General features: G+C 36.2%; 2 protein-coding genes across 6 annotated transcripts in view; both read right to left on the bottom strand.

The window, feature by feature from the left end:
- Window positions 1–8,057, bottom strand: part of LOC136705324 (protein AHNAK2) — a 25,143-nt gene extending 17,086 nt beyond the window's left edge. For both annotated transcript variants that reach the window (XM_066678805.1, XM_066678806.1), the window contains exon 1: window positions 7,896–8,057. In XM_066678805.1, coding sequence (XP_066534902.1) covers window positions 7,896–7,947 — 52 coding nt within the window. In that variant the 5' untranslated portion in view covers window positions 7,948–8,057. The remainder of the gene's footprint in view (window positions 1–7,895) is intronic.
- Window positions 7,980–22,944, bottom strand: aifm2 (apoptosis inducing factor mitochondria associated 2). 4 transcript variants are annotated; one of them, XM_066678808.1, is made up of 10 exons: window positions 22,856–22,944; window positions 20,563–20,746; window positions 18,432–18,547; window positions 18,212–18,331; window positions 17,979–18,071; window positions 17,573–17,681; window positions 15,922–16,074; window positions 14,370–14,570; window positions 14,192–14,236; window positions 7,980–8,064 (listed from the first exon to the last, which is right to left on the bottom strand). In XM_066678808.1, the coding sequence occupies exons 2-10, from the start codon at window positions 20,735–20,737 to the stop codon at window positions 8,030–8,032; spliced, it is 1,047 nt and encodes a 348-aa protein (XP_066534905.1). In that variant the 5' UTR covers window positions 20,738–20,746; window positions 22,856–22,944; the 3' UTR covers window positions 7,980–8,029. The 4 variants fall into 4 exon arrangements, with proteins under 4 accessions (XP_066534905.1, XP_066534906.1, XP_066534904.1 ...); XM_066678809.1 differs by having other exon boundaries at window positions 8,063–8,151; XM_066678807.1 differs by lacking the exon at window positions 7,980–8,064 and having other exon boundaries at window positions 13,445–14,236.

Raw genomic sequence — 22,944 nt, 5'->3', positions numbered from 1 at the left:
TCTAATGTTTGTTGTTGAATGTATATGTAAAAAATCTGTATGAGTGCACCATAAACCCCATCATAAATGTAAACTGATATCAGTTTTTGTGAATAGGTTATTTTTTAACAATATGAGCTAAAATTACACTCACTGTAAAACAGCCAAACATTTCAGCTGATGCAGAATGATATTTTGGAAATGCATTTATTTATTTGTTGATTTTTGGTCCGGTCCAGTGAACAGATTTCTTCTGAACACTGGTATTTGCTTAGCATTTGATTAATTGAACTCTGCAGTCCAAGGCAAACATCCTGGTAAGTCAGTCATTTGTGACAGGAATCTGAGAGGTTGTACTGAAGATTTACAGATAGAACTGGAGTGCATAGCTTGGTGAAGCTGTGTGCATGTGTCTGCATGTGTCCAGGCTTTATACATAAAAAGTAGGCAAATGTCTCAGGTTACGTGAGGACATGATTTTAAACAATTTAGTAATGAAAGTTTTTTTTTTAATATATATAAACTTCCCTTTCTCCGTAATGTACTTCAGCCACTGTATGGCTAAACATAGCTAATCAGCCAAGACAAGTTACTGCCAGAAATGTGCTTCTTAATTTAGTACTGAAGCAAATTTTACTAAGAAATTAAAAGGTCTATATCAGTCATGCCAATAAGACTTGCAATTTGTGTTTTAAGTATTGAGGTGAGGCATTGCAATTATAAATAATATACTGTCATTACAAACACTGGGCAACCTTGAAAAGCAGTCAGAAATTGTTTGAATATATGCCATCCCAACAAATACAATTTTACAGCTCAACAGCTTACAGCTTACAGCTTAAATTTCAAAGATGGTCTAAAACATTTGGATGATGTTGTTCATGTGTATGAATATTTGCTCACTTGAGGTAAAAAATGTGCATATATTCAAGGTTCCAGACCCCAACTATCCCACAACAGAAAAAGAACCACAGAAAAGATTTCAGCTCACTAAAGCTGTATTTCTAGAAGAGAAATTCACTTTGACCGTTTAATGACAAGTTACTCTCTTCAAATAGAATGTCTACTACTGATGATTATAAACTAAAATCAAGCCAATGCAATTAATGTGTGCAATCAAGTTCTCTTAAAAAAATGTATGCTATATAACATCTTATAAATTGCACTCACCTGAGATATGGTTTAACTACAACTAGCTGTGTATACCTGCTGTATCTCTTTCTCATATCTGTGATTATGCCTCACCCAGTTCAGTAAACTCTCCTGTTCTAAAGCTACCTGTATTTCAGGGCAGGAGGATTTGTGGTGCCCTGCCCATTTTACACACCTGTGAGGCAACTCACATATATGAAAATCTAATTTCTTTATTGTGCTATTACTTGTATTATTGTGTATAAAGACAAATATATGAGATTAAAGGGACTAGACAGAAATTTTTATTAGGTTGTGTGTGAATGCTACTTACATCTTTAAACATTAATCAAAGAATCTGACAGTTTTTGACATAAGGTAATGCTTGATGTAATTACAACATTTTGTTTCAGAGCTGTAATTTTCTATTACTTCTGCCAGACAATTATGGGGAGAGTAACACAAGAAATCATAGATTTTTTAGCACTATATAACAATCAGCCACAATATTAAAATTGCCTCCTATTGCCATCCATTGCCCATTGATTCAGGTCCACCTGCCATACAAGTGCACTTGTTTTGGTTCTTTGTTTACTCATAGAGTAAAAACGGGCTAACAAAAAGTACAAAGCAACAGACTGCCTATTCTGTAACTGTAGAAATTCCAGGTGCTCCTAAATGGAAATTGGAGCTGATTAAATGTACAACGAGCACAGAGACAAGGAAGTAATGACTAATCGGTTTACAACTATGCAGAGTATTTGTAAAAATATTATTTATTTTCTAAACATTTACTATTACCATTAACTGGTTAGGAAATTAATAAATGAAAACACAAAACCCAACGTTTAGTGAAAATTTTGCAAAACTCCTTTATCTTTAGCATATTTGGTGATTATCATTACAATCTGGACTTAACTTTGCAACTCTTGAATTGATTTCCTGTGCTATTTCATGTGATCTGAGAACTGGATGCTAATTAAATTATGTATGTAACTCCTCCCAAATCAAATATTTGTTTTTAGGGTGCTGTGTAAAAGATGATAAGACTATGGCCAGTTTACCTAAGTATTTAAACTGATTCTGTCTATGTATTGTACATGTTTAAGCAAAACCTAAAAAGAAAAGTCTGCCTGTTTAGGATGTAAACATATGATTTAAACTTAATAAGGTTCTGGAATTTGTTTACACATGCTTCGGTATGTCAGTATATATTCCATTCATTCATTCATTCATTCATTATCTGTAACCGCTTATCCAATTCAGGGTCGCGGTGGGTCCAGAGCCTACCTGGAATCATTGTGCGCAAGGCGGGAATACACCCTGGAGGGTGCGCCAGTCCTTCACAGGGCAACACAGACACACACACATTCACACCTACGGACACTTTTGAGTCGCCAATCCACCTGCAACGTGTGTTTTTGGACTGTGGGAGGAAACTGGAGCACCTGGAGGAAACCCACGCAGACACGGGGAGAACATACCAACTCCTCTCAGTATATATTTATGACGTCTAATTTATGTCTTACAAACCACATTTCCAGAAAGGTAGGGTCATTGAATAACATACAATACAAATCTCTGCTTTCCTATAAATCTTGATTATTTATTTAACTGGCAAAATCACAAAATTTCCCTGTGTATTCTCAAACAATTTGACAGTATTTTGTAAATATTAACACATAGAAATTTATGTATACAACACACTCCAAAAAATTGTCACATCATCTTGGCTTTTTTTTACACTGTTTAAATATTTGGCAACAGGGGATAAATTGTTTAAATTTTGCAAGTGTAATTTTTGCCCATTCTGACTTGATACAAGACTTCAGCTGCTCATACTCCATGGTCACCTTTGCCTGATTCTCTTTTTCATGATGCAACATAGGGGAAAAATCTGGACTGCAGGCAAGTCAGTCAAGCACCCATACTCTGTCTATGAAGCCATGTTGTTGTAACACGGAAAAAGGCCTGCAATTATTTTGCTGAAGTAAAAATGGACGTCATCCTGACAGCAGCTTATGCCTCTAAAAACCCAATGTTTGGTCTCCACATAAATGGAAACTTCTATGATATGTTTCTGAATGGTATCTTTCATCATTACCACAGAAATATGATGTTCACTTTCCATGAAAACAAAGCTGAAACATGGACTCCTCTGACCACAGCACTTATTTCTTCTGTCTTTTGAACCATCTAAGATGAGTGAAGGCCCAGAAAACTTGTTAGCATTTACGCATAGAACTAATATATGGCTTTCTCCTAGTCTAATAGAGTGTCAGGTTTTTTTTAAGTGGTGGACACTTAAGATTTTTTGAAGTACTCCCATGTCCATGTGACTACACACTTAAAAATTAAGATTTTTAAGGTCCTGTCTTAAGGTCCCAATTTAAACATATTATCAAAAAATGGTTCTTTATGGAACAAAAAGTGGTTCTTCTATGGCATTGCTCAAAGAACCTTTTTTAACACCTTTATATTTAAGAGTGTATAATTACCACTGAAAGTTTATACAGTGCCACCTGAGGGCTTGAAATGACACACTCATTCAAGCTTTGTGCCAGCCTTACCCTACATGACCTTGTATTTTTCCAGATTTCCTGTCTCAGTATAAAGTATGCTATTCAAATGCTCCTATTATGTTTTTTATCATTATTTTTTTAATATAATCACCTGCTTATGATTATATTTTTATAATTACCTGCTTATAGTGTAATACTTCAGGGATGCATAGATTTTCTAAAACTTTTTACTATTATTTTGCTGTATCCCATCTTTTTTTGAGTGTATTGCAGGCATAAAAATTATAATTTTTTATATTTACAAAACACAATCAACTGAAAATAACTGAAATCTTTTTAATTATTTTTTTTTTTGTATATTTGGCAGTTACGTGCAAGGTATATAGGAATATTTTTTTAAATCACAGATTTTGGTTTTTATTGCATTTTACTAAATGTTTCAACTTGTCTGGAAATGGGATTTGTATATACTTCACGTAATTATGTGGAGATGTAATTGAGATATTTTCCATTTTAAAACATTCATTTTGATCATCATATATACCCACAACACAATGGATAATATTGTGTTAAGTTTTGCTTCTGCTGCCAAAGTCACAAAAATGCAAATTTAATGACATTCGGCATTTGACATAACTTGTACCATTGATTGACATTGCAATTTTGTAAACATACGAAAGGTATTTGGATTGGTATTCAAATGTTTTACTGAATTTACAGCATTTCTACTTTGTATATTTTATATGCTACCTCAGGATGAAATGCTGTTAACTTATGTCTCTACAAGTAGAAGACACTGATTTTCATGCATTTTTACACTTTGCATTGATATATTTCAGCATTAATCAGCCTAGTGTCATACTCTGTGTCAGATGGCATATGTTCTGCCACAATATTTATTTGGGTTTGACTACTCCTACTGCTTTTTTACTCCTACTTTGTCAGCCCTTATCTAGCCCTAGTGTTTATCTATGACAAATTGTGACTATGGTCAGTGCATTCACTGTATGGAAAATGTAATTCTCTCATTTATCAAAATTCAGATCTTATGGAGATAGTATATGAAACTTCATCAAACTATGTATAGACTTTAACTGTTAGCTCCTGTTATGTATTCTAAATGGTAAATTCATTTCAATGTTTCTACTATGAAACAAGCAGCCATTATAGGCTACCTCCTTATTGAAACCATTTCCCAGAAGGGGTTCACTTTTGTTTTTTAGTCACAATTTGATTGACAAGGGTAAAGTAAAGACTTAAGTCAGTGCCACAAAGTAAATCTTTCAACGTGATCAACATCATAAAATGTTAGACATATGTATGTTTTTCTCAATCCTAAACCTCAGTTTTCCTCTTGCAAACACGTAATGGAACAAGAGCAAAAAGCTGAGTGGTCTAACTGATCAGTAGGAAATTGTTTGTTGATGTAACATGTTGTCTGTTCTGTTCATAATGGGTTATACTAAATGGAATTACAAATTTAATATGCAATATTTTTGCTGCTGTTCCTGAAATTTCTTTTTTGACAGTCACTCTGTCACAAAATTCTGTAGACAAGTGGCTCACACATGACCATAATTACAATCATTAGAGCTTATTTTCCTGCTTCTGGGGCCACATGGAAGGATACAGTGCTTATTAGTTAATGTAACACAATTAGTACTGGCAGAGTTGAGACATTAATTCTGACCTGTATTGGTAACACACAGAAGAGTCTTTCACTGTAAAACAACTGTAACTTGTTTACATCCTAAATGTAATTAGATTTCAGTGTAAGGAAGTAAAATTAGGAAATAGAAGTGGATTTTCTTATCGATTATAATTAATTTGGCCAAATTCCCTCAACCTTCCTCTTAATTAGAAAAAAAAGTCACGGGTTAGAACAATAGAGGACAGTAGGAAATTGTAATGAAAACTATGATAAAGATAAATTTTACTGTGAAAATTTACTCATAGCAAGACAAGACTTTAATCACTCTCAGCTGCATTTCTAAAATTCACCAGCAGGTGCTAGATCCTGTTAAATGTCTCCATCCATTTAGGTGCATTTTCCCACATGCCCATTCAGCATCATTCATTATTCATAGGTAGAAAGGCCATAAGAGACTGAGACACTTTTAGTCTACCTTTAACAGCGATTTATATGCGAGCTGTCTCTGCATGTGCAAATACTTTGGTCAGGCCCCACCTCAAAAGATTTTTGTCTCAGTGTAAACATGAGGTGTGCATAAGGTGCATGAGTTGTTTTGGCAAAATTTTGGCTGCTGTTATTGAAGAAGTATGCATCACCACAAACAGAGTTCACTAATTCCAATCAATACCCATCCTCTTTCTCAGGGTGCGCTAAGAAAACAAATGCATCATCTTGCATATCTTGGCTGTTTTCCAAGCCTCACCAGCTCAGAATCACACAGAATGACCTTGCAACTGTGTTGTGTAATATCTGTTTCGACTTACACTTCACCATATACTTCACAAACATGTAAAAAAAAAAGGCTATATAAATAATATAATATATAATATAATATTATATATATTATTCTATTTTATATATATATATATATATATATATATATATATATATATATATATATATGTGTGTGTGTGTGTGTGTTTGATATTGATCATATTGAAAGCTTTACTTGAGCCACTGCCTTAAGTATTTACTTTACCCATGTCAATCAAATTGTGACTAAAAATCAAAAGTAAACATTGTAAACGAGTAAATATTGTTCAGTCCATTCTAACAGTTTTGTTGTACATAATAATTTGATCTGCAAAGTACTAGATATGGAATTTAAAATAACGCTATTTTTGTAATATTATTTATTTTGTAATCCATACACTTAATTATCCCTGAAGCCTTAGTAAACAGCACAGATCATTTCATTACAGTCTCAGTACTCTATTCTGTAATTATGCCTCAGTGCTGTGTTTTAACATGTTCTGGACTTAATTTTACACTCCCAAATGATTGCAAAATTTCACAGATTCTCAGATAAGGGCTTTTTGCTGATCAACTACTTGGGTACATACAAACAAGTATCAAAACTAAGACAAATGTTCAAATTTTCCTAAATAATGTTAAGCGTGAGTATTGTGAATCATGTTCGGTTTAGTTTTATATGGAAAAAAAAAAAGAATCCATGACAACCTTCCCATCGTGTCTAGACTAAGTCTTGGCTTACATAAAGGGTATTACTCAATAACCTAATAGCTGTGAAAACAAGAGCAACAGGGAGTGTAATGTGTATTGTGCACATTTATATATTTTTTACACTATTTTTACAGATTAGTTGGCTACCACTTCTAACAAAAAAAAATATTTTATTGGCATAATATTCAGATATTGTGAAGAGAAACATAATTAATGTTTCAAAGGCAAGCACTACATAAATCAACCACAATTCCCAGTATTTCAAGTGTCAACTGTTTGAAGTGCCCCCACAAATAGCACTGAAGGTATTGAAGCCAGGTATTGACTAACTTCTGATTTTGGTATCGACTGTGCACTTTTCTCTGAATTCCCTCAAAGGGAAGGGCATGTCTTAATTTTGTGGAAGATTTAGGCAAGCTGTACACACACCCTGCTAACTCAAAGAAAAGCCTGTTAGACATTGTTTACATTGTCTAATGAAAAAGTTGCACCACTTGCTTATGTTTTTTATTTTTCAGGCACAAATTGCTTTCATATACTGATCATGGAAATCTGCTAAATTATACTAATTAATACAAGACATCATTTGCAATAAAAAATATGCTGCCTCAAAACACTTTATGAACATCTGGTTTTACAGTTTAAAGGTGACAGTGAAAGTTTATAACTTTTAACATGTGTTGCTGAAGGCTGGAAAGTGTCAAAATATTACAAATTTTTCATACGTTCCAGAAATCTGAGAGCATCTACAATGCTGTGCGTTCGTGACTGCAGCTACCTCTCATTGCATACTGCGTAACTACATACACGCCCAAAACACAGCCACACCCACTTTACTGCAGACACACCCAGATAACCCAAACACACTGCAGAGTAATTATTTCAATACTGTTGTTGACATGTGCTGTTAACATTCTTAATACCAGAATAATTTCCACACAAACACAAAGACATGGCAGCACCTAAAACCTAATGCCTGCATTGCATAGAGTGCTGAGTACTGAGTGAGAGATAAAAATAGCACACAGCACGTAAAGTCAGAGAGAGAGAGAGAGAGAGAGAGAGAGAGAGAGAGAGAGAGAGAGAGAGAGAGAGAGAATGCCCACCCGTGGCTGGCCCATGCCAGTTGGGGAATGCTAGATGAAAACAGTCACACATCGTGGTTGTCCTTTACGGATCTTGGGACAGGTGTCCAGCGAGGTCCTGTTCAAAATTCTGCTGCTCCAGCTGAGACAGCTCCTCACACTCCTGCTGGAACACTGCAGTACTCGGGCTCTTTTCCCCAATCACAAAGTCAGTGGAAACGCAGAGAGACAGAAATAGACGAGTGAGTACCTCAGACAGAAAGAGCCGAGTCAGGGTCTGGAAGAGGCAAGTGAAAGTGTAAGGGAAAGGAGAAAGCAAAGGATGCTGTGCTGCATCTGCACTGGTTAGCAGCACACTCTAGAATGATGCTCTCCTCTCTTGTCCTACAAAGTAAACACAGGCTCCTATGCAGCATGTATACCCGACTGGGGCAGGGGGTGGTGGGGTCTGTCTGTTTTAGGGGTGGGAGGCAGGCTGTTCAATTCCACTTTAACTCCACCCTCCTCATTAACTTGACCAACCAGTGCAAGGACACGCAGGACAGCCCGGCAAACCATTAGTCTAGGACTTGAGAAAAACATCTGTCTCTTTTCCCAAAGCATGGAAAAGGGGGGCATAATTCAATTTTACATGAAACAGTACATGGTTTTATATCGTTTGAATGGCCAGACAAGAAAAAATGCAGGATGCAGTTTTTCGTTAATCAGGGGCGTGGAATGAGATGAGTGTAGGAAAAAGAAAAAAAATTTAAAGGCTGTTGTGACCTGTAATTAGGGGCAGAGTAGGTGTACACACCATTGCAAACATTATCCAGGCATCTGGTAAATGTTCATTTGCCTTGTGAAAGGAGGTCTTCCTGATTTCACTTGCTCCACACTCTCTCTCAGGTCATTTCAGGATGGCCTAAGATGGCCGCAAAGTGCTAAAAGATTTAGGACTGTGGCCCAAGAATAAAAGTGATCTCACAGCTGAGGCGAACGTGACGTCACCCACTGTCCAGATCACTGCTGAGGATGGGTCTGTGTTCACTCACACACACATGCACACACACACACACAAAACGTACACACTTATCAACTGCATGTTGCAGTGCATGCTTTAAATCATTAAACTCTCAGAAAATTTAAACATAGTGAATTCTACTGAAGTACAAAATTTTGTATTGTGCTGGCAGTGGAATGTACAGATGGCTATAAAGGCCATTTTTCATGATCTACTATGTTATTTATTGTTATTTTGGACCATGTAGGGCTCTGATTTAATATTTTCACAGACCATTTTCATTCCCATTCACTGACATTAAATCATTGTGTGCTCTAATGATAGGTTCAGTCATGATGCAGTGCAATTATGATGTCAGTGCTTAAAAATCGCCAGCGCCAAATAGTGCAAGAAACAAAAACCTTGCTCTTTTTGTATTATTATTATTATTATTATTCAATAATATATTCAATTGGACATAGCACATACATTTTGGGATCCGGAGCGCCTAAAAATCCTGCAAACTGAAATAAACCAACCAAGTCAATTTTAACGTGATCTGTCCAAGTCTGGAAACATGGGCTCAAATAAGACGTTCTGTATCGTACAAAGTTGGCGGGCACAGAATTTCACACCTCCTTATCTATGACTCTGCAATCACAGCACTGGACACATTTGTTTGTAAGAGGACAAAGACAGGGTTAAACAGAGCATAACAGGCACAACATAGAGTATGAAATAAGATTAGTGATTAAATATGAAGAAAATGACAATGGAGAAGAAAAATAACAAAGTTTAAATACATAAAAAAACAGGGTTTTTGCTCCTCGTGCCCCCAATTCTATCTGACTCATATTTAAAGTAGAGTCTCATTCTTAGTAGACACTGAAACTAGTCATTATGAATCTGAACAGGATTGTTTAGACACTGAAAAAAATGTGTTGTTTGATCCTTGAGGTATTATGAGCAAAAATTTCACAGGGGATTTCTTTTGGAAAGCACCCTCTTTAGTAGTTAGGTAATAGTGATTAAGAAATCACAGAGCAAAAAAACATCAAGCATTAATAAAATGATATGAGTAATGTCTCAGATTTTAAATCTACAAAATGGAACAAGGTAGGTATGTCTAACAGAGTGGACAGTGTTTAAAAACTCCAGTAAAACTACTGTGTCTCATCGTCTTAGCAACGCAACACACACCAACACAACATCAGCATCACTACGGCTCTGATACTGAGCTACCAGCCACATCATATCTGCTGGTTGTCTTGTGGTGGTCCTACCCCCTGTAGAAGAGGGTGAATGGGGCAAAAAATATATGCTGCAACAGATTAACTATATTTTATAACTGTAAAACTACAAAAGTGGACCTGTATGGTCAAAATAGCTGATAAAATGGACAATGAGTGTAAAAACAAGGAGGCCATTTTAATGATATGGCTGACTGGTTTGTATTTAGAATTGAAAATTTTGAATATTGTCAGATATATATCAGCTGGCAGACAGATTGTCTGAAGGCCATACAATATCTGCTTTTCAGATTCAACTGAGTCAGTCCCTTTTCATCTCTCTGCAGTACAGACAGGGAGTGGCTAGATGATACTGCATTAGCCTCTGGCCTTCACCCAAGAAAAAACTTCACACTAAAAGCCATTTAGGGAATTGAGAAAAGCAAGAGATTGGGCCTTGTCACCTTCTCTATTTTAATGCTTATATGAGCTGAGATCTGTTAATATGATTGGTCTTTTTTTATATATCACAATTTACAGTAATGTTCTTAGTGGCCTGCTATTGTTTGGGACAACATTTTAAAGGTTTCTTTGTCTAGGTAATGGCACAATGCAATTATAAACTCTTCCTCCATTTAACGAGTTCCATATTGCCTATGGAATATGCCACTAAGGAGCAGCCTACAGTCACTATACTTGTTCTGCATAAATGGATCCCATTTGAATAATAATTTAAAAATGTATAAAAAGTTTGTTGGAAACACTTTAATGTTTCCCCTAATCATTTAAGAGGTTTCAACAATCAGAAGACGGTAACTGGAATTAGGTGCCCTGTCATAAAAAAAACACATTTTAATGACATGCCATTTACAACAAAATCCAAAGAAATCCAATATAGTGAAGTAAAATATTTTGAAGAGGACTTCTGAAAACCTGGAATGCCGTCAGGCTACAAGACTGGTTCTATGACCTTTAAACCATGACACAGACCTATAAACATTTTTCTAATTGGTTGTTAACAAAATATTGTAAAATAACATACGTTTACTAAAGTGTTTGATAACACAGTGTCAGTTACATCTCTGGGACTGTGACTTACCTGGCAATTTAGAATTTACATAAAAAAAGCAAAGTTCTGTTTGCGTTTCTAAGGTTAATTGTGATGCAATTTCTTAGTCAGATTAACATTTAAATACAAACTATGACATCTCTGTAGAACATCTATCTATTTAAGCATTTAAGCATTACAGGCAGCATTTAAAGTGTGCTGTTGGGTGATAGTGCCAGGATCTGTGTATAGCTGTGTTTGTAACAAATATCCTAAGCTAGATTTGGTTTGTATTGCATGTTGTTGCAGAATTTCTGAGAGGAATGTTCAATTAAACGGAATTGTAATAATGTCTGAAAAACTATACCACCTTTTGCATTTGCTTCTCTATACCACATTGTCCTAAAACTCTTAAATGCATTTTGAGATAATAGTACAATAGTCCATATGCTACTGTAATCAACCACAGTTAAGATCGTTTTGAGGTCAGCATCACCCTCAAAAACCTCATTTGCCAAATCATTTTCCATTCTTAAAATTAACAGTTAGATGCATGCTGCCCCGTCCATGGCACAATGTAACCTCCATGTCCCGTGACTGTGCTGAAGGAGTCAAATGAAAAGAGCAAAAAAAAAAAAAAAAAAAAAAAAAAAAAAAAAAAAATAAAGCTGGATGAATAAGTTCACTGTTGTGTGCTTCTGTTTCCATGACCTCTGAGGACAAGGTTAGCATGCCTCAAATACTAGTTTCTCTTGGGAATTAGAGGCAGAATGAAGCAAATTGTTTGCCAAGGTTAAATATCACAAACAACATAATTTGGTGAAGTTGGGGTTTTCTTAACATGATTTTAAATGTACACAATATGATAAATATTTACTTCAACACAATGTGGGCAATCAGCAGGATGCAGGGAAGAGAAAAAGTGAAAATGATACAGTTGGAAATTGGAATGTAATCATTTTTATTCAAATTATTATATTTTATATGCAAGCTGATGACTGGTTTAGCTGAGAAGATACCAATAGCTGTTAGCATGGCCAAAAATATCTATAGCTATAATCTTTATGGACTGCCTAAACTGAATCTGATTAGGATTGCTCAATTTCAGACGGAAGCCTTTACAAGAGTTTATTATGAATCTGTTCACACTCTGTCAAAACAAGAAAAGGGCGTTTTCTTCTTTGATATTTGATGAGGTACTCTAATACTCAGAAAGCCATTTGAAACCAGTCTTCCTTTTTTGAAAGGACCTACTTGGGCCTAACTATCTGGTCAGTGAGCAATTTTTATACAATACTAAAATAATAATTATCCTGCTGCAGATCCAATGACAGTCCAATTTTAGCATCTCAACGGAGATCAATATCGCTTGAGTATCCTGGAACAATTATTCTGTTGCCTAATATCATCTATATCAAGTATCATGTGTGTCTTGGAAGCATAGGATCTCAAATCTATGTAAAAATCTTCTGTATTTATATGACCAAACTTATATCTATATTACAGGCAAACTATAGAAAATATGAAAATAATGAATAATGAGAAAATATGGCACAGTTACATTATTGTCACTAAAGGCACCGTGTAAATGTACCTTTTATTTTACAGTTCTCTAATGAGAGATTACAAATATTATATTATATATAAACCTCTCCTTTTGAACAAGAGAATGTGATTAACCTTAAGGAACACAGCTAGACTTTAAAGGCTTAGCTCTACCACCAGGGGTCGTTATCTCCTCTGTTTTAACCAAAACTCGGTGCCTGGTCCAGCCTTCTGAAATGATTATTCCTGCAAGTCATCAGCTATTCATTTGTTAATTAGAACACATACATTAAAGTAAATCCATAAATAATCAGTATTCAGTTCCAGGACAGCATTTTACAATTTTTTTGCTTGAAATCCAGTCCATCACCAACTACTGGACAACTACAGACATACAGCTTTAGGAGGGACAACTCCCAGTCCTCTGTTCAATGTAATGCTTGGACTGATGCCTATTAGTCCTCATCTATGGAGAGAATTAGCTAAATAAATTTGTCTTATGTTTTATTATTGGCTCACACAAATGCCAGAAGAGGCACCTAGTATTAAATTAGCATAATTGATTAGATTTTTTTTTCATTAAAAAAAAGGTCCATTAAATTAAGCAATTTTCTGTTAATTTAGGGCCCTAACTATAATACTATATATTTAAAGTAAAGCCACTGACAACATGCTATTTGTCAGCCACAAAATTTAAGTAGCTGAAAAAAAAGCATTTTCCTAGGTGCTCAAAAACTGATAACTGAAACATGATGTTACACCAAAGGTTTATTTTAAATATAGATTTTTACCCAAATACATTTTAGATATCTACAGTAATTAAACAATAGGACAGTCTGAAAGGAACCAACAGTATTTAAAGTTAATTCATTCATTCATTCATTGCCTGTAACAGCTTATCCTGTTCAGGGTTGCGGTGGGTCTACCCGGAATTACTGGTCGCAAGGTGGGAACACACAGTCACTATTTACAATTTCCTTCTATTTTTTCCCGCTTTAATTTCTTTATTTTTTGTTGTAATCCTCTAAATAAAATCAAGATGATGTTATGCACATTTTGTATATATTTCTGCACACCCACTGAACTGCTTAAAGGTAACAGTACCGTGTACATACTTCATTATATTACTTATTCTCAAGGCATTTTCTGTAATTTTTTCTTTACCCACCAAGTAATTAAAAAAATGTGTGAGGAAATTAGATAACAATTTGAATTTAGAAAAAGAACAGAAGTTCAACAAGCACTATTATTTTGCATTACTGACAAAAGTGATTTTAAAAATGGCCAAAAATGATATGCAGCTCAGACTATAGAAATGTTCAAGAATAACATATTTTTATTGTACACTATAGGGCAATCTTTAAAAACTGCTTTGGCCTTTTGGCCTTTACCTGTTCTACCTTCTAACTGGGGGCTTTTTGTCCCATTTCCCTCCAGCTCTTCCACAGCAACAGACCCTGACTCTTTCCTTTAACTATTAGAAATCGAGGTAGTTTATAGGCATTAAACTGACCCACTCCATCATCTCTCCCCATGGCCAACAGCATAGTCACGTTTCCTTTAAAAAAACAAGGAGAAGTACAATTTCAATATTAAAAGTTTACTATAAACTAAAATAAATTCTCATTCAACAGAGTTTAGAAAATGAAGCATAGATAAATTAGTATTACTGCAAAATCAAAAGAAGTTACCTGTGTGGTAAGATTTCAGTCCTTTTCCAGACAGGCTGTTAATAATATTAGCTGCAGCTACTCCTGCATGGAGCTCAGCATGATAAGCCATCTTGGGTTCATTGACATCAGCACAGTCTCCAACAGCATATAAATTAGTAAAGCCCTCCACCTGCATGTGTTTATTCACCTTCAGAGCCCCATTCCCTGCCAGATGACTACCTGGAAAAGAAGCAGACATACAGGAGAAAACAGAGAGAAACTCAAGTCTGGATAATCAGTGCCCTGAGCATAAATACTGGATGAAGTAAATAAAGTAAACAATTTCTTCTCAGGTTGAATTAGAAATAACAGGATAGGTAAATAATTAATTAAATGTTAAAATTTTCTGATTTATATTTCACTTGAAATAAGGTATTTACATCAAAATATAAATGTATTTGCATGTTTGCACATGAATAAATCAAGTATTTTGACAACTACAAGGGGAAAAGGTCTTGCAGTTTCAAATGGATTTCTTTGATGCTATATCTGTATCATTTGTATATCTATTATGCTACCAATGACATACCAGTCATTGCTATTAGTGCTGTCATGGTCAAAGAAATTGACATGCTGTGATTTAACAGGGCTCAACACTGCAATATGCAATATTACTGCTCCTCTTTATCCTGATTCTGGTGCTATACTCCTAAAACTGACCTGATCTGTGCACTCTGAGGCTGCTCCAGGACTTAGGGCTTGTGGAGGCAGTTGGGCTTCGATAACTGGATGACAGGCAGCAAGACCTCTCACATTTGATGTATTTCCCTGTTTCACAGTGACCTTTCTGGCAAAGGCTTTGCATAATGCTTTGACTTAATTGGCTGGTTCTCCCTTTTCATTTGGTTGAAATCCGAAATGCTCCCAAACTGGCAAAGTTGCATTTGGTTTTGCGACTTGGTTTGCTGCCATTTTTTTTTATAAAAGAAGACATCCAGCCATTCAGTAGCAGCAGTTCAGATGCCAACAGCTGGGAAATTTTACACTCAACCTTTTTTTAAACAACTTACTTAACATTAATTACACATGTACTAAAGTGTAAAACAAAAAACATCTTGCCAAAAAAGTGAAAACACATATACATTGTGGTTGTGATGATTGCTTGCCGTTCCCTGTGGCTGGGTGGTCCGTAGTGAGGTATTCTACACTCTCATTATTGGTTACTTAAGGTACAAACAGTGTAAAGGTACCTTTAAAGGTACAACTGCTTTTAAACGTCCAGTTGTGCTCCCTAAAGGTACATTATATTCTCTTCTCCAGAATGAGAGCTGAATACTTTTAAGATTTCATTATAAAACTGTGTCAAATATTAAATAGAGTGTATGAAATGAGCACAATTTTAAAATCTACAAATATAATAGAACAAGGTACAAATATGTTCCCTAATTAATGGTACAAATATGTACCCTGGAAGGTACCACCACAGAGAGAGCAAAAGGTACCACGACAGTGACAAATTTTCTGACCGTGTAATACTGAGGTTGACAGGCCTAGTTCCTATAACATCAAATACATCTGAAAAAAAACGGACCTAGACTGGACTTGTAAGCATCTGAGTTGACCTTGTTCCCTGTACAGCAAATGACAAGATCAACAGTACACTGCACATCCTTATCAGTCTTCACTATCATCCCCTTCCGTGTGACATTGAACTCCAGTTCATTCAGATTCGATACCTTCTGACCTATACCCAAGTGAACAGGGAACATAAAAGAAGGTTAAGTAATTTTAAACAGGCATCTATCACAACTGCAACATCAATACACATAGTGAATGAAAAAAAAATGAATGCTAAATATTCATATAAATGTTAAATGTAATCACTAGTCCCAAGTATATGTGTGCCACATGTTTTAACATGTATTAGTGTTATTAGTACATATTAAATGTCAAGTTAATGTATTAGGAAAAGGAAAAATCCCACATATCATAATTGATTGTTCTTAAATAATGATATATTTTAGATTAATAAAATTGATGAACATCTTATAGTATGAATTTGAATGTTTGAAATTAAGTGCAAATGTTATTTTGTAATTCAGAGTCAAAATTTATGATTTACGATTTTCAATTTTAGGGGCGACACGGTGGTGCAGCAGGTAGTGTCTCCAGGGGCCTGGAGGTTGTGGGTTCGATTCCCACTCTGAGTGTCTGTCTGTGAGGAGTTGGGTGTGTTCTCCCTGTGTCCGTGTACGTTTCCTCCAGGTGCTCCGGTTTCCTCCCACGGTCCAAAAACACATTGGTATGTGGACTGTGACTTAAAAGTGTCCATAGGTGTGTGTGTGTGTCACCCTTTAAAAAACTGGTACCCCCTCCAGAGTGTGTTCCTGCCTTGCACCCAATGATTCTAGGTAGGCTCCAGACCCACCTCGACCCTGAACTGGATAAGCGGTTATAGACAATGAAAGAATGAATGAATTTTAAGCAATATAATTTACTCTTTTGCCCTGTGAAGGACTGGCGCCCCCTCCAGGGTGTATTCCCGCCATGCGCCCAATGATTCCAGGTAGGCTCTTGACCCACCGCGACCCTGAACTGGATAAGCGGTTACAGATAATGAATGAATGAATGAATGAATTTACTCTTTTCCCTTATCTTTATGTTCACACAGAAAACATGATCCAATGTGGTCCAATTCTAATGAACACATGCCCAAAACAGCTGGTTTTACTAATGGACAAGGGGAGCATGGACAGTCTGACTGTGGTTACACAGACCCATATGTAGCAAGCTGCAGTTCACTATGTATTATGACACCTTTTGTACCATGAACCTATTAACTTCTGTCTACAGTTCTGCAGTAGCTCCTCTGTGGAACATGCGTCTATGAGCCTTGCGAATCCATGCCATTGGTTCACCTATTGTCTTTCCTTGGATCACTTAATAGATACTTTCCACTGCAAACTGAGAATATCCCATAACCCCTGCTGTTTTGAAGATTCTCTGATCCAGTTGTTTAACCAACACAATTTGGCTTGTTTAAGTTGCTCAGGTCCTTACGCATGCCATTTTTCATGCTTAACAGACATTCAAGAACTTGTTGTTCAATTGCTGCTTAGTATATTCCACCCCCTGGCAGGTGCCATTGTAATGATTTTATCAATTCTATTCAATTCACCTTTTATTATTGCTGGGGCTGATCAAGTATAACAAACCATTGCAGCAGAATCATAAACATTTACCCAGTAACAGTTCCACTCCCTTTTGTAGCAACACATTTTTGGCCTCCTCTCTCACACTGGAAAGCAGCTCTGGATAAGCTAGGGCCTCATGGGCGTGAATAAGAATCACCTGCATAAATGAATGGAAATGAATTAATTAATTAACAAATATGCAAATAAAAAACAACATAAGCTTCAATTTCCTGTCAGATTCTCCAACACAAGCAGCCACTAGTACTATTATTTATTTAATTTGGAGTTACTGTCTGAGGTCAGATTGAGGCATACTTTGATTTTGTGTGTCCTATCCACCTTAACTTCTTTTGGTTTATCTCTTAAACCTAAAGTTGTGTTGTGTAGAATTTTGTCACTGCGTGCTTAAATCTAAAAACTGATACAATTTAAGGTTTGCTTTAAGGACAATTACTTTCTTGTTTGGAAATTCTGTACGGAGCTCAGCAGCCATTTCCACCCCAGTGGCCCCACCACCAACTACAAGAACAGAGTCTGCTGCCTGGATCTGAAATAGAGTCATACAGAAACATGTAAATAGGCCTCCCCCTATTGTCCTCTTTAGATTAAGCCAGTTGATAAGATCGGAACACATGCTGGAAACAGATTAAGCAAGATTTTAATGAGTATGAGAACACGAAGATCCACCTCTTTCACAATGTCTTCATAGTTCTCAATGGCCTTCCTGTAGGAATCCACAATATTGCATTTGCCAGGAAAGGGTCCATCTGTTCCAGTGCATAAGATGAGGTGGGAATAACTAACTTCCTGTAAAATAATAGAACACTCTGAGGCTCTAATAACTAAAGACAATATTTTATTCATGTAATATAATGCAATGACACATTTGTGAAAGACTACTTATTACCTTTCCATTGTCAAGCACAACAAATTGTGCGGTTGTGTCTATCTGTATAACACGCCCCTGAAGAAAACTCAATCCAAATGTTTCTTTGTATGGAATAAACGTCTGCTTAGCGAAGCCTGTAAACAGAAAACAAAAAGAAGACAATTATCAAATATAATCAAAACATTTTTACATAAAACTGTGTAAACAAAATCTGCCTACATATATATATATATATATATATATATATATATGACTTTAATATTTTTCTTTATATGTCAATCTGAAAGGGAATCATACAGAAACATATAAATAGGCCTCCCCCTATTGTCCTGTTTAGATTAAGCCAGTGGATAAGATCGGAACACATGCTGGAATACATGTCTTCCACAGAGGAAGTAGAGTTTGGGGATCCCAGGGAGGGCTCATCTATCACTGGGGCTGAGGTGGCTGAGGTAGTTGGAAAACTCCTTGGCGGTAGGGCCCCAGGGGTGGATGAGGTCCGCCCTGGGTTCCTCAAAGCTCTGGATGTTGTGGGGCTGTCCTGGCTGACACATCTTTGCAACATCGCGTAGACATCGGGGGCAGTGCCTCTGGACTGGCAGACTGGGGTGGTGGTTCCCCTGTTTAAGAAGGGGGATCGGAGGGTGTGTTCCAACTATAGGGGGATCACACTTCTCAGCCTCCCCGGTAATGTCTATGCGAGGGTACTGGAGAAGGGAGTCCAACTGATAGTCGAACCTCGAATTCAAGAGGAACAATGTGGATTTCACCTGTAATGGACATTAGTCAGTGACAGATGTTGTAAATAACATATATTGAAATATTGAAAATGTGTTTAAAAATCATATAATTGTTATTGAAACATTTTATAATATATTGATAAGGAATTATTGTCCAGTCTTAATTGCACTGGTATCAGATAGTGGATCAGATACAGCATTATTACTGTTTTTAAACATTGTGCCTACTCACTGGCCACTGTTTTAGGCAAACCTACGCTTGTTGGTCCACGTTGTAGATGTACACAGCTTGTGTAAGTCGTTCTGTATTGTTTTATATTTTTATTTTTTGTTCACAAGATGCTTCTCACAGGATGTAGGGAGGAATATTCTCAGTCCAGTAATGACAATGTTGTCATTAAAAATGTCACCATCACTGCTGTGTCTGATCCACTCATAATGGCGCAACACACAATAGCACACCACCAGCATGTGTCAAATTGCAGCTATAAGTGCAGCTGACAAAATTGGAAATGAGTAGAAAAATTTGGCCACTGTATGAAATGTTAACAAATATAAATGCTTTCAAATAACTGGGAATAAAGTATTTTACATTAGCATACATTAGAATTTACGGAGCCCCTAAATGGACTGGGAAAAAAAAAAAAGACCACTGATTTTGCATTCCCTCGCAAATAGTTTTGCGTTTCCTTGAAAACCGGATGTTTGTGAGAGACATGCTTGGTAAAGGTTTTTTATTAAGATTCTTAGCTTGACCCCTACCCCAATGCACCGTCCACACTTTTTCTTTTTCTTTCACGAGCCCGCTTACGTCTCATACACCTATTAGTATGGTGATCGGTGGAACAACGGCGTTCTGACTAGCACTTTAAGGATGCTACTGAATGTATATAAATTTATTGCTCACAACTTCCTCTGATGTTAGGCAGTTCCTTACGGATGTATGAACGATTCACACTGGCAACTAAACTGTGTGTTAGTAGAGATAAATAAATTCATATATAATATCTGTTTCAAGTGGCTGGATTTCGCTGGAAACTGCAGTGTCCTGAGGTGTTGACTGAGCCCCAAAGACAATTGTGTATCATAAAACATTTGCAAAGGAACGCAATTTATTTGCGAGGGAATGCAAATGTGTTTGCGAGGGAACACAAAATCAATAGTGTTTTTTTATTTTTCCCCCAGTCCCTTTAAGGGCTCCGTAATAATTAATTAATGTTTTTGCGTTCTGTACATTTCCAATTTGGGGTGTCTTGTTTTTTTTTTGGAGGGGAAAACAATATACAGTATAATTATTTCTATATTAATGTATATATTGACATATCTGCACCTTGTATATTTGGCACTTCCACATTCATGATCACAAATGTTTAGTGCATTAAATGTATTCACTGTATTGTTTAACATACCACTCTGAACCGAAGCCCGCAGAGCTGCAACATTGTGATGGAATGCGTCTAAGGGGTCAATCAGCATAAAGGGCACTCCGTGATGTTTGAGGTGTTGGGCGGCTGTAATTCCTCCAAAGCCACCACCCACTATGACCACATGGACACTGTCATCAACAGACAACTGTCCTCCCATACTGCAGACCTACAAATTCAAGGCAAAATCACGTGTTTCATTTTTTCCCCCTATAATAACTGGAGTCAAGCCAGCTTCCACCTGGAAAAGCTTGGTCAAACTAGCCAGCTTAGTTTTGGTGGAACTGCGTATTCTGAACATTACGGTAAGAGTGTGTCGAGGAACGAATTTCAAAATAAAAGCCAAAAGTCAATGACAGGAAATCTATGTAATAAATCAATAATTTTCTAAATAAATAATACATGAATAAAAAACAAATATTTGTTATTTTGTGGAAATAATAAAGATATCAGGACATGTCACTCAAGTCATTCTGATGTGCCATTTCAAAATAAAGGCCCTTTGTGTTGTCCCATCTCTGTAACTTTAATTCCAAATTTATATAATTATTAAAAGAAAACCATTAGTTTGCACAGAACAGTTTCACTTCATAATGATAGTACAACACCTGATTATGTCAAAGACCCAGGAAACTTATAAAATTAACATTACCAAACACATTTATGGTCAGTGTAGTGTCCCTTAAAAACATTTTCAACACACAAAAACTTCATAATGTCCATATTCTTGGTTATGTCACTAAAACATATTCCACGATCCAATACAATGTGCAATGTATAATTTTTTATAAATTTGTCTTCCGCATGTAACCCATCTGTGGCAGTGAACACATGCACATACTAATGTACTAGGGGCTGTGAACAAACACCCAGAGCGGCAGCAGCCATCGGCAGCGCCCGGGGAGCATTTGGGGATTCAGTGCCTTGCTCAAGGGAACTTCAGCCAAGGATGAATAGAATAGAACCAGCAACCTTCCGATACCAAGCCCGGTCTCTAACCATTTATTAAAATTCACTGTGGTACATAGAACACTTTATTTCACTAAGCATGTTAAACATTTTTTTTGTTAAACATTTAATTATTAAAACACATAATTTAAATTAAGCATAAATGTTCACTGTGATTGATGAGCTGTGAGTATTATCTGGCTTTTTTTTGAATAGATATAATTTTGTGTATAATTCCATTACATGCTTGTCTCATGTTCAAAAGCATTATAAATTTGTTATTAAATTTACAGAGATGGGACAACACAAAGGGCCTTTATTTTGAAATGACACATCAGCATGACTTAATATTAAGTGAGTGACATAATCAGGTGTTGTATTATCATTATGAAGTGAATTTTTTTTGTGCAAACTAATGGTTTCCTTTTAATATTTACATACATTTGGAATTAAAGTTACAGAGATGGCGTTTACAAAGGGTGTTTATTTTGAAATGGCACATCAGAATGACTTCAGTGACATGTCTTTATCTTTATTATTTCCACAAAATAGCAATTTGTTTTTTATTCATGTATTATTTGTTTAGAAAATTATTTATTACATATATTTCTTTTGGCTTTTTGGCTTTTAATTTGAAATTCGTTCCTCGACACGCTCTTAGCGACCGCGGTCACGCCATCTGCACTTCGCGAAAACGCAGTCACGCCATCTACACTAGGATTTCTTGTGCGCTTCTACATCACAGTTTACGGTAGAACGTGTGCGAGCGAGAGGGGGGACTCGCAGAAAAGCGCAGATATTGAAAATTCATAAGAAATTAATTTAAAACATAATGTTTTAATGTTTTAATAATGTTTTAAATTAATTTCTTATGAATTTTCAATATCTGCGCTTTTCTGCGAGTCCCCCCTCTCGCTCGCACACGTTCTACCGTAAACTGTGATGTAGAAGCGCACAAGAAATCCTAGTGTAGATGGCGTGACTGCGTTTTCGCGAAGTGCAGATGGCGTGACCGCGGTCTCTTAGCGTAATGTGCAGAATACGCAGTTCCAACAAAACTAAGCGGGGGCTAGTTTGATCAAGCTTTTCCAAGTGAAGGTAGCGCAGCGATTTCCAAAGCCTTCTACATACATTACAATGACAGATTGTATATAGACATCTGTGTTTATAATGCAGTGTATTATTATAAACTACAAGCATTTAAACTTAGCTAAAGCTAAATGTTGTATATAAAGCTGTAATTGCCGATATGCAGTTATTGTGAAAACACGTTTTGTCTTCGTGCTCGTTTGTCAAAGAAGTATGCCTTAAAAGGAATGAAACTGCCAACCTGTAGGGCGTCTGGCACAGAAACACCACACTAAACACGACAAAACGCCTCCACATTAAAATCCTACTGAACTCTGACTTGGATTTTCT

This window comes from Hoplias malabaricus, chromosome 8 (assembly GCF_029633855.1).
Source record: "Hoplias malabaricus isolate fHopMal1 chromosome 8, fHopMal1.hap1, whole genome shotgun sequence".
NCBI classification, from domain to species: domain Eukaryota; kingdom Metazoa; phylum Chordata; class Actinopteri; order Characiformes; family Erythrinidae; genus Hoplias; species Hoplias malabaricus.
This window is presented reverse-complemented; position numbering and strand designations above follow the sequence as displayed.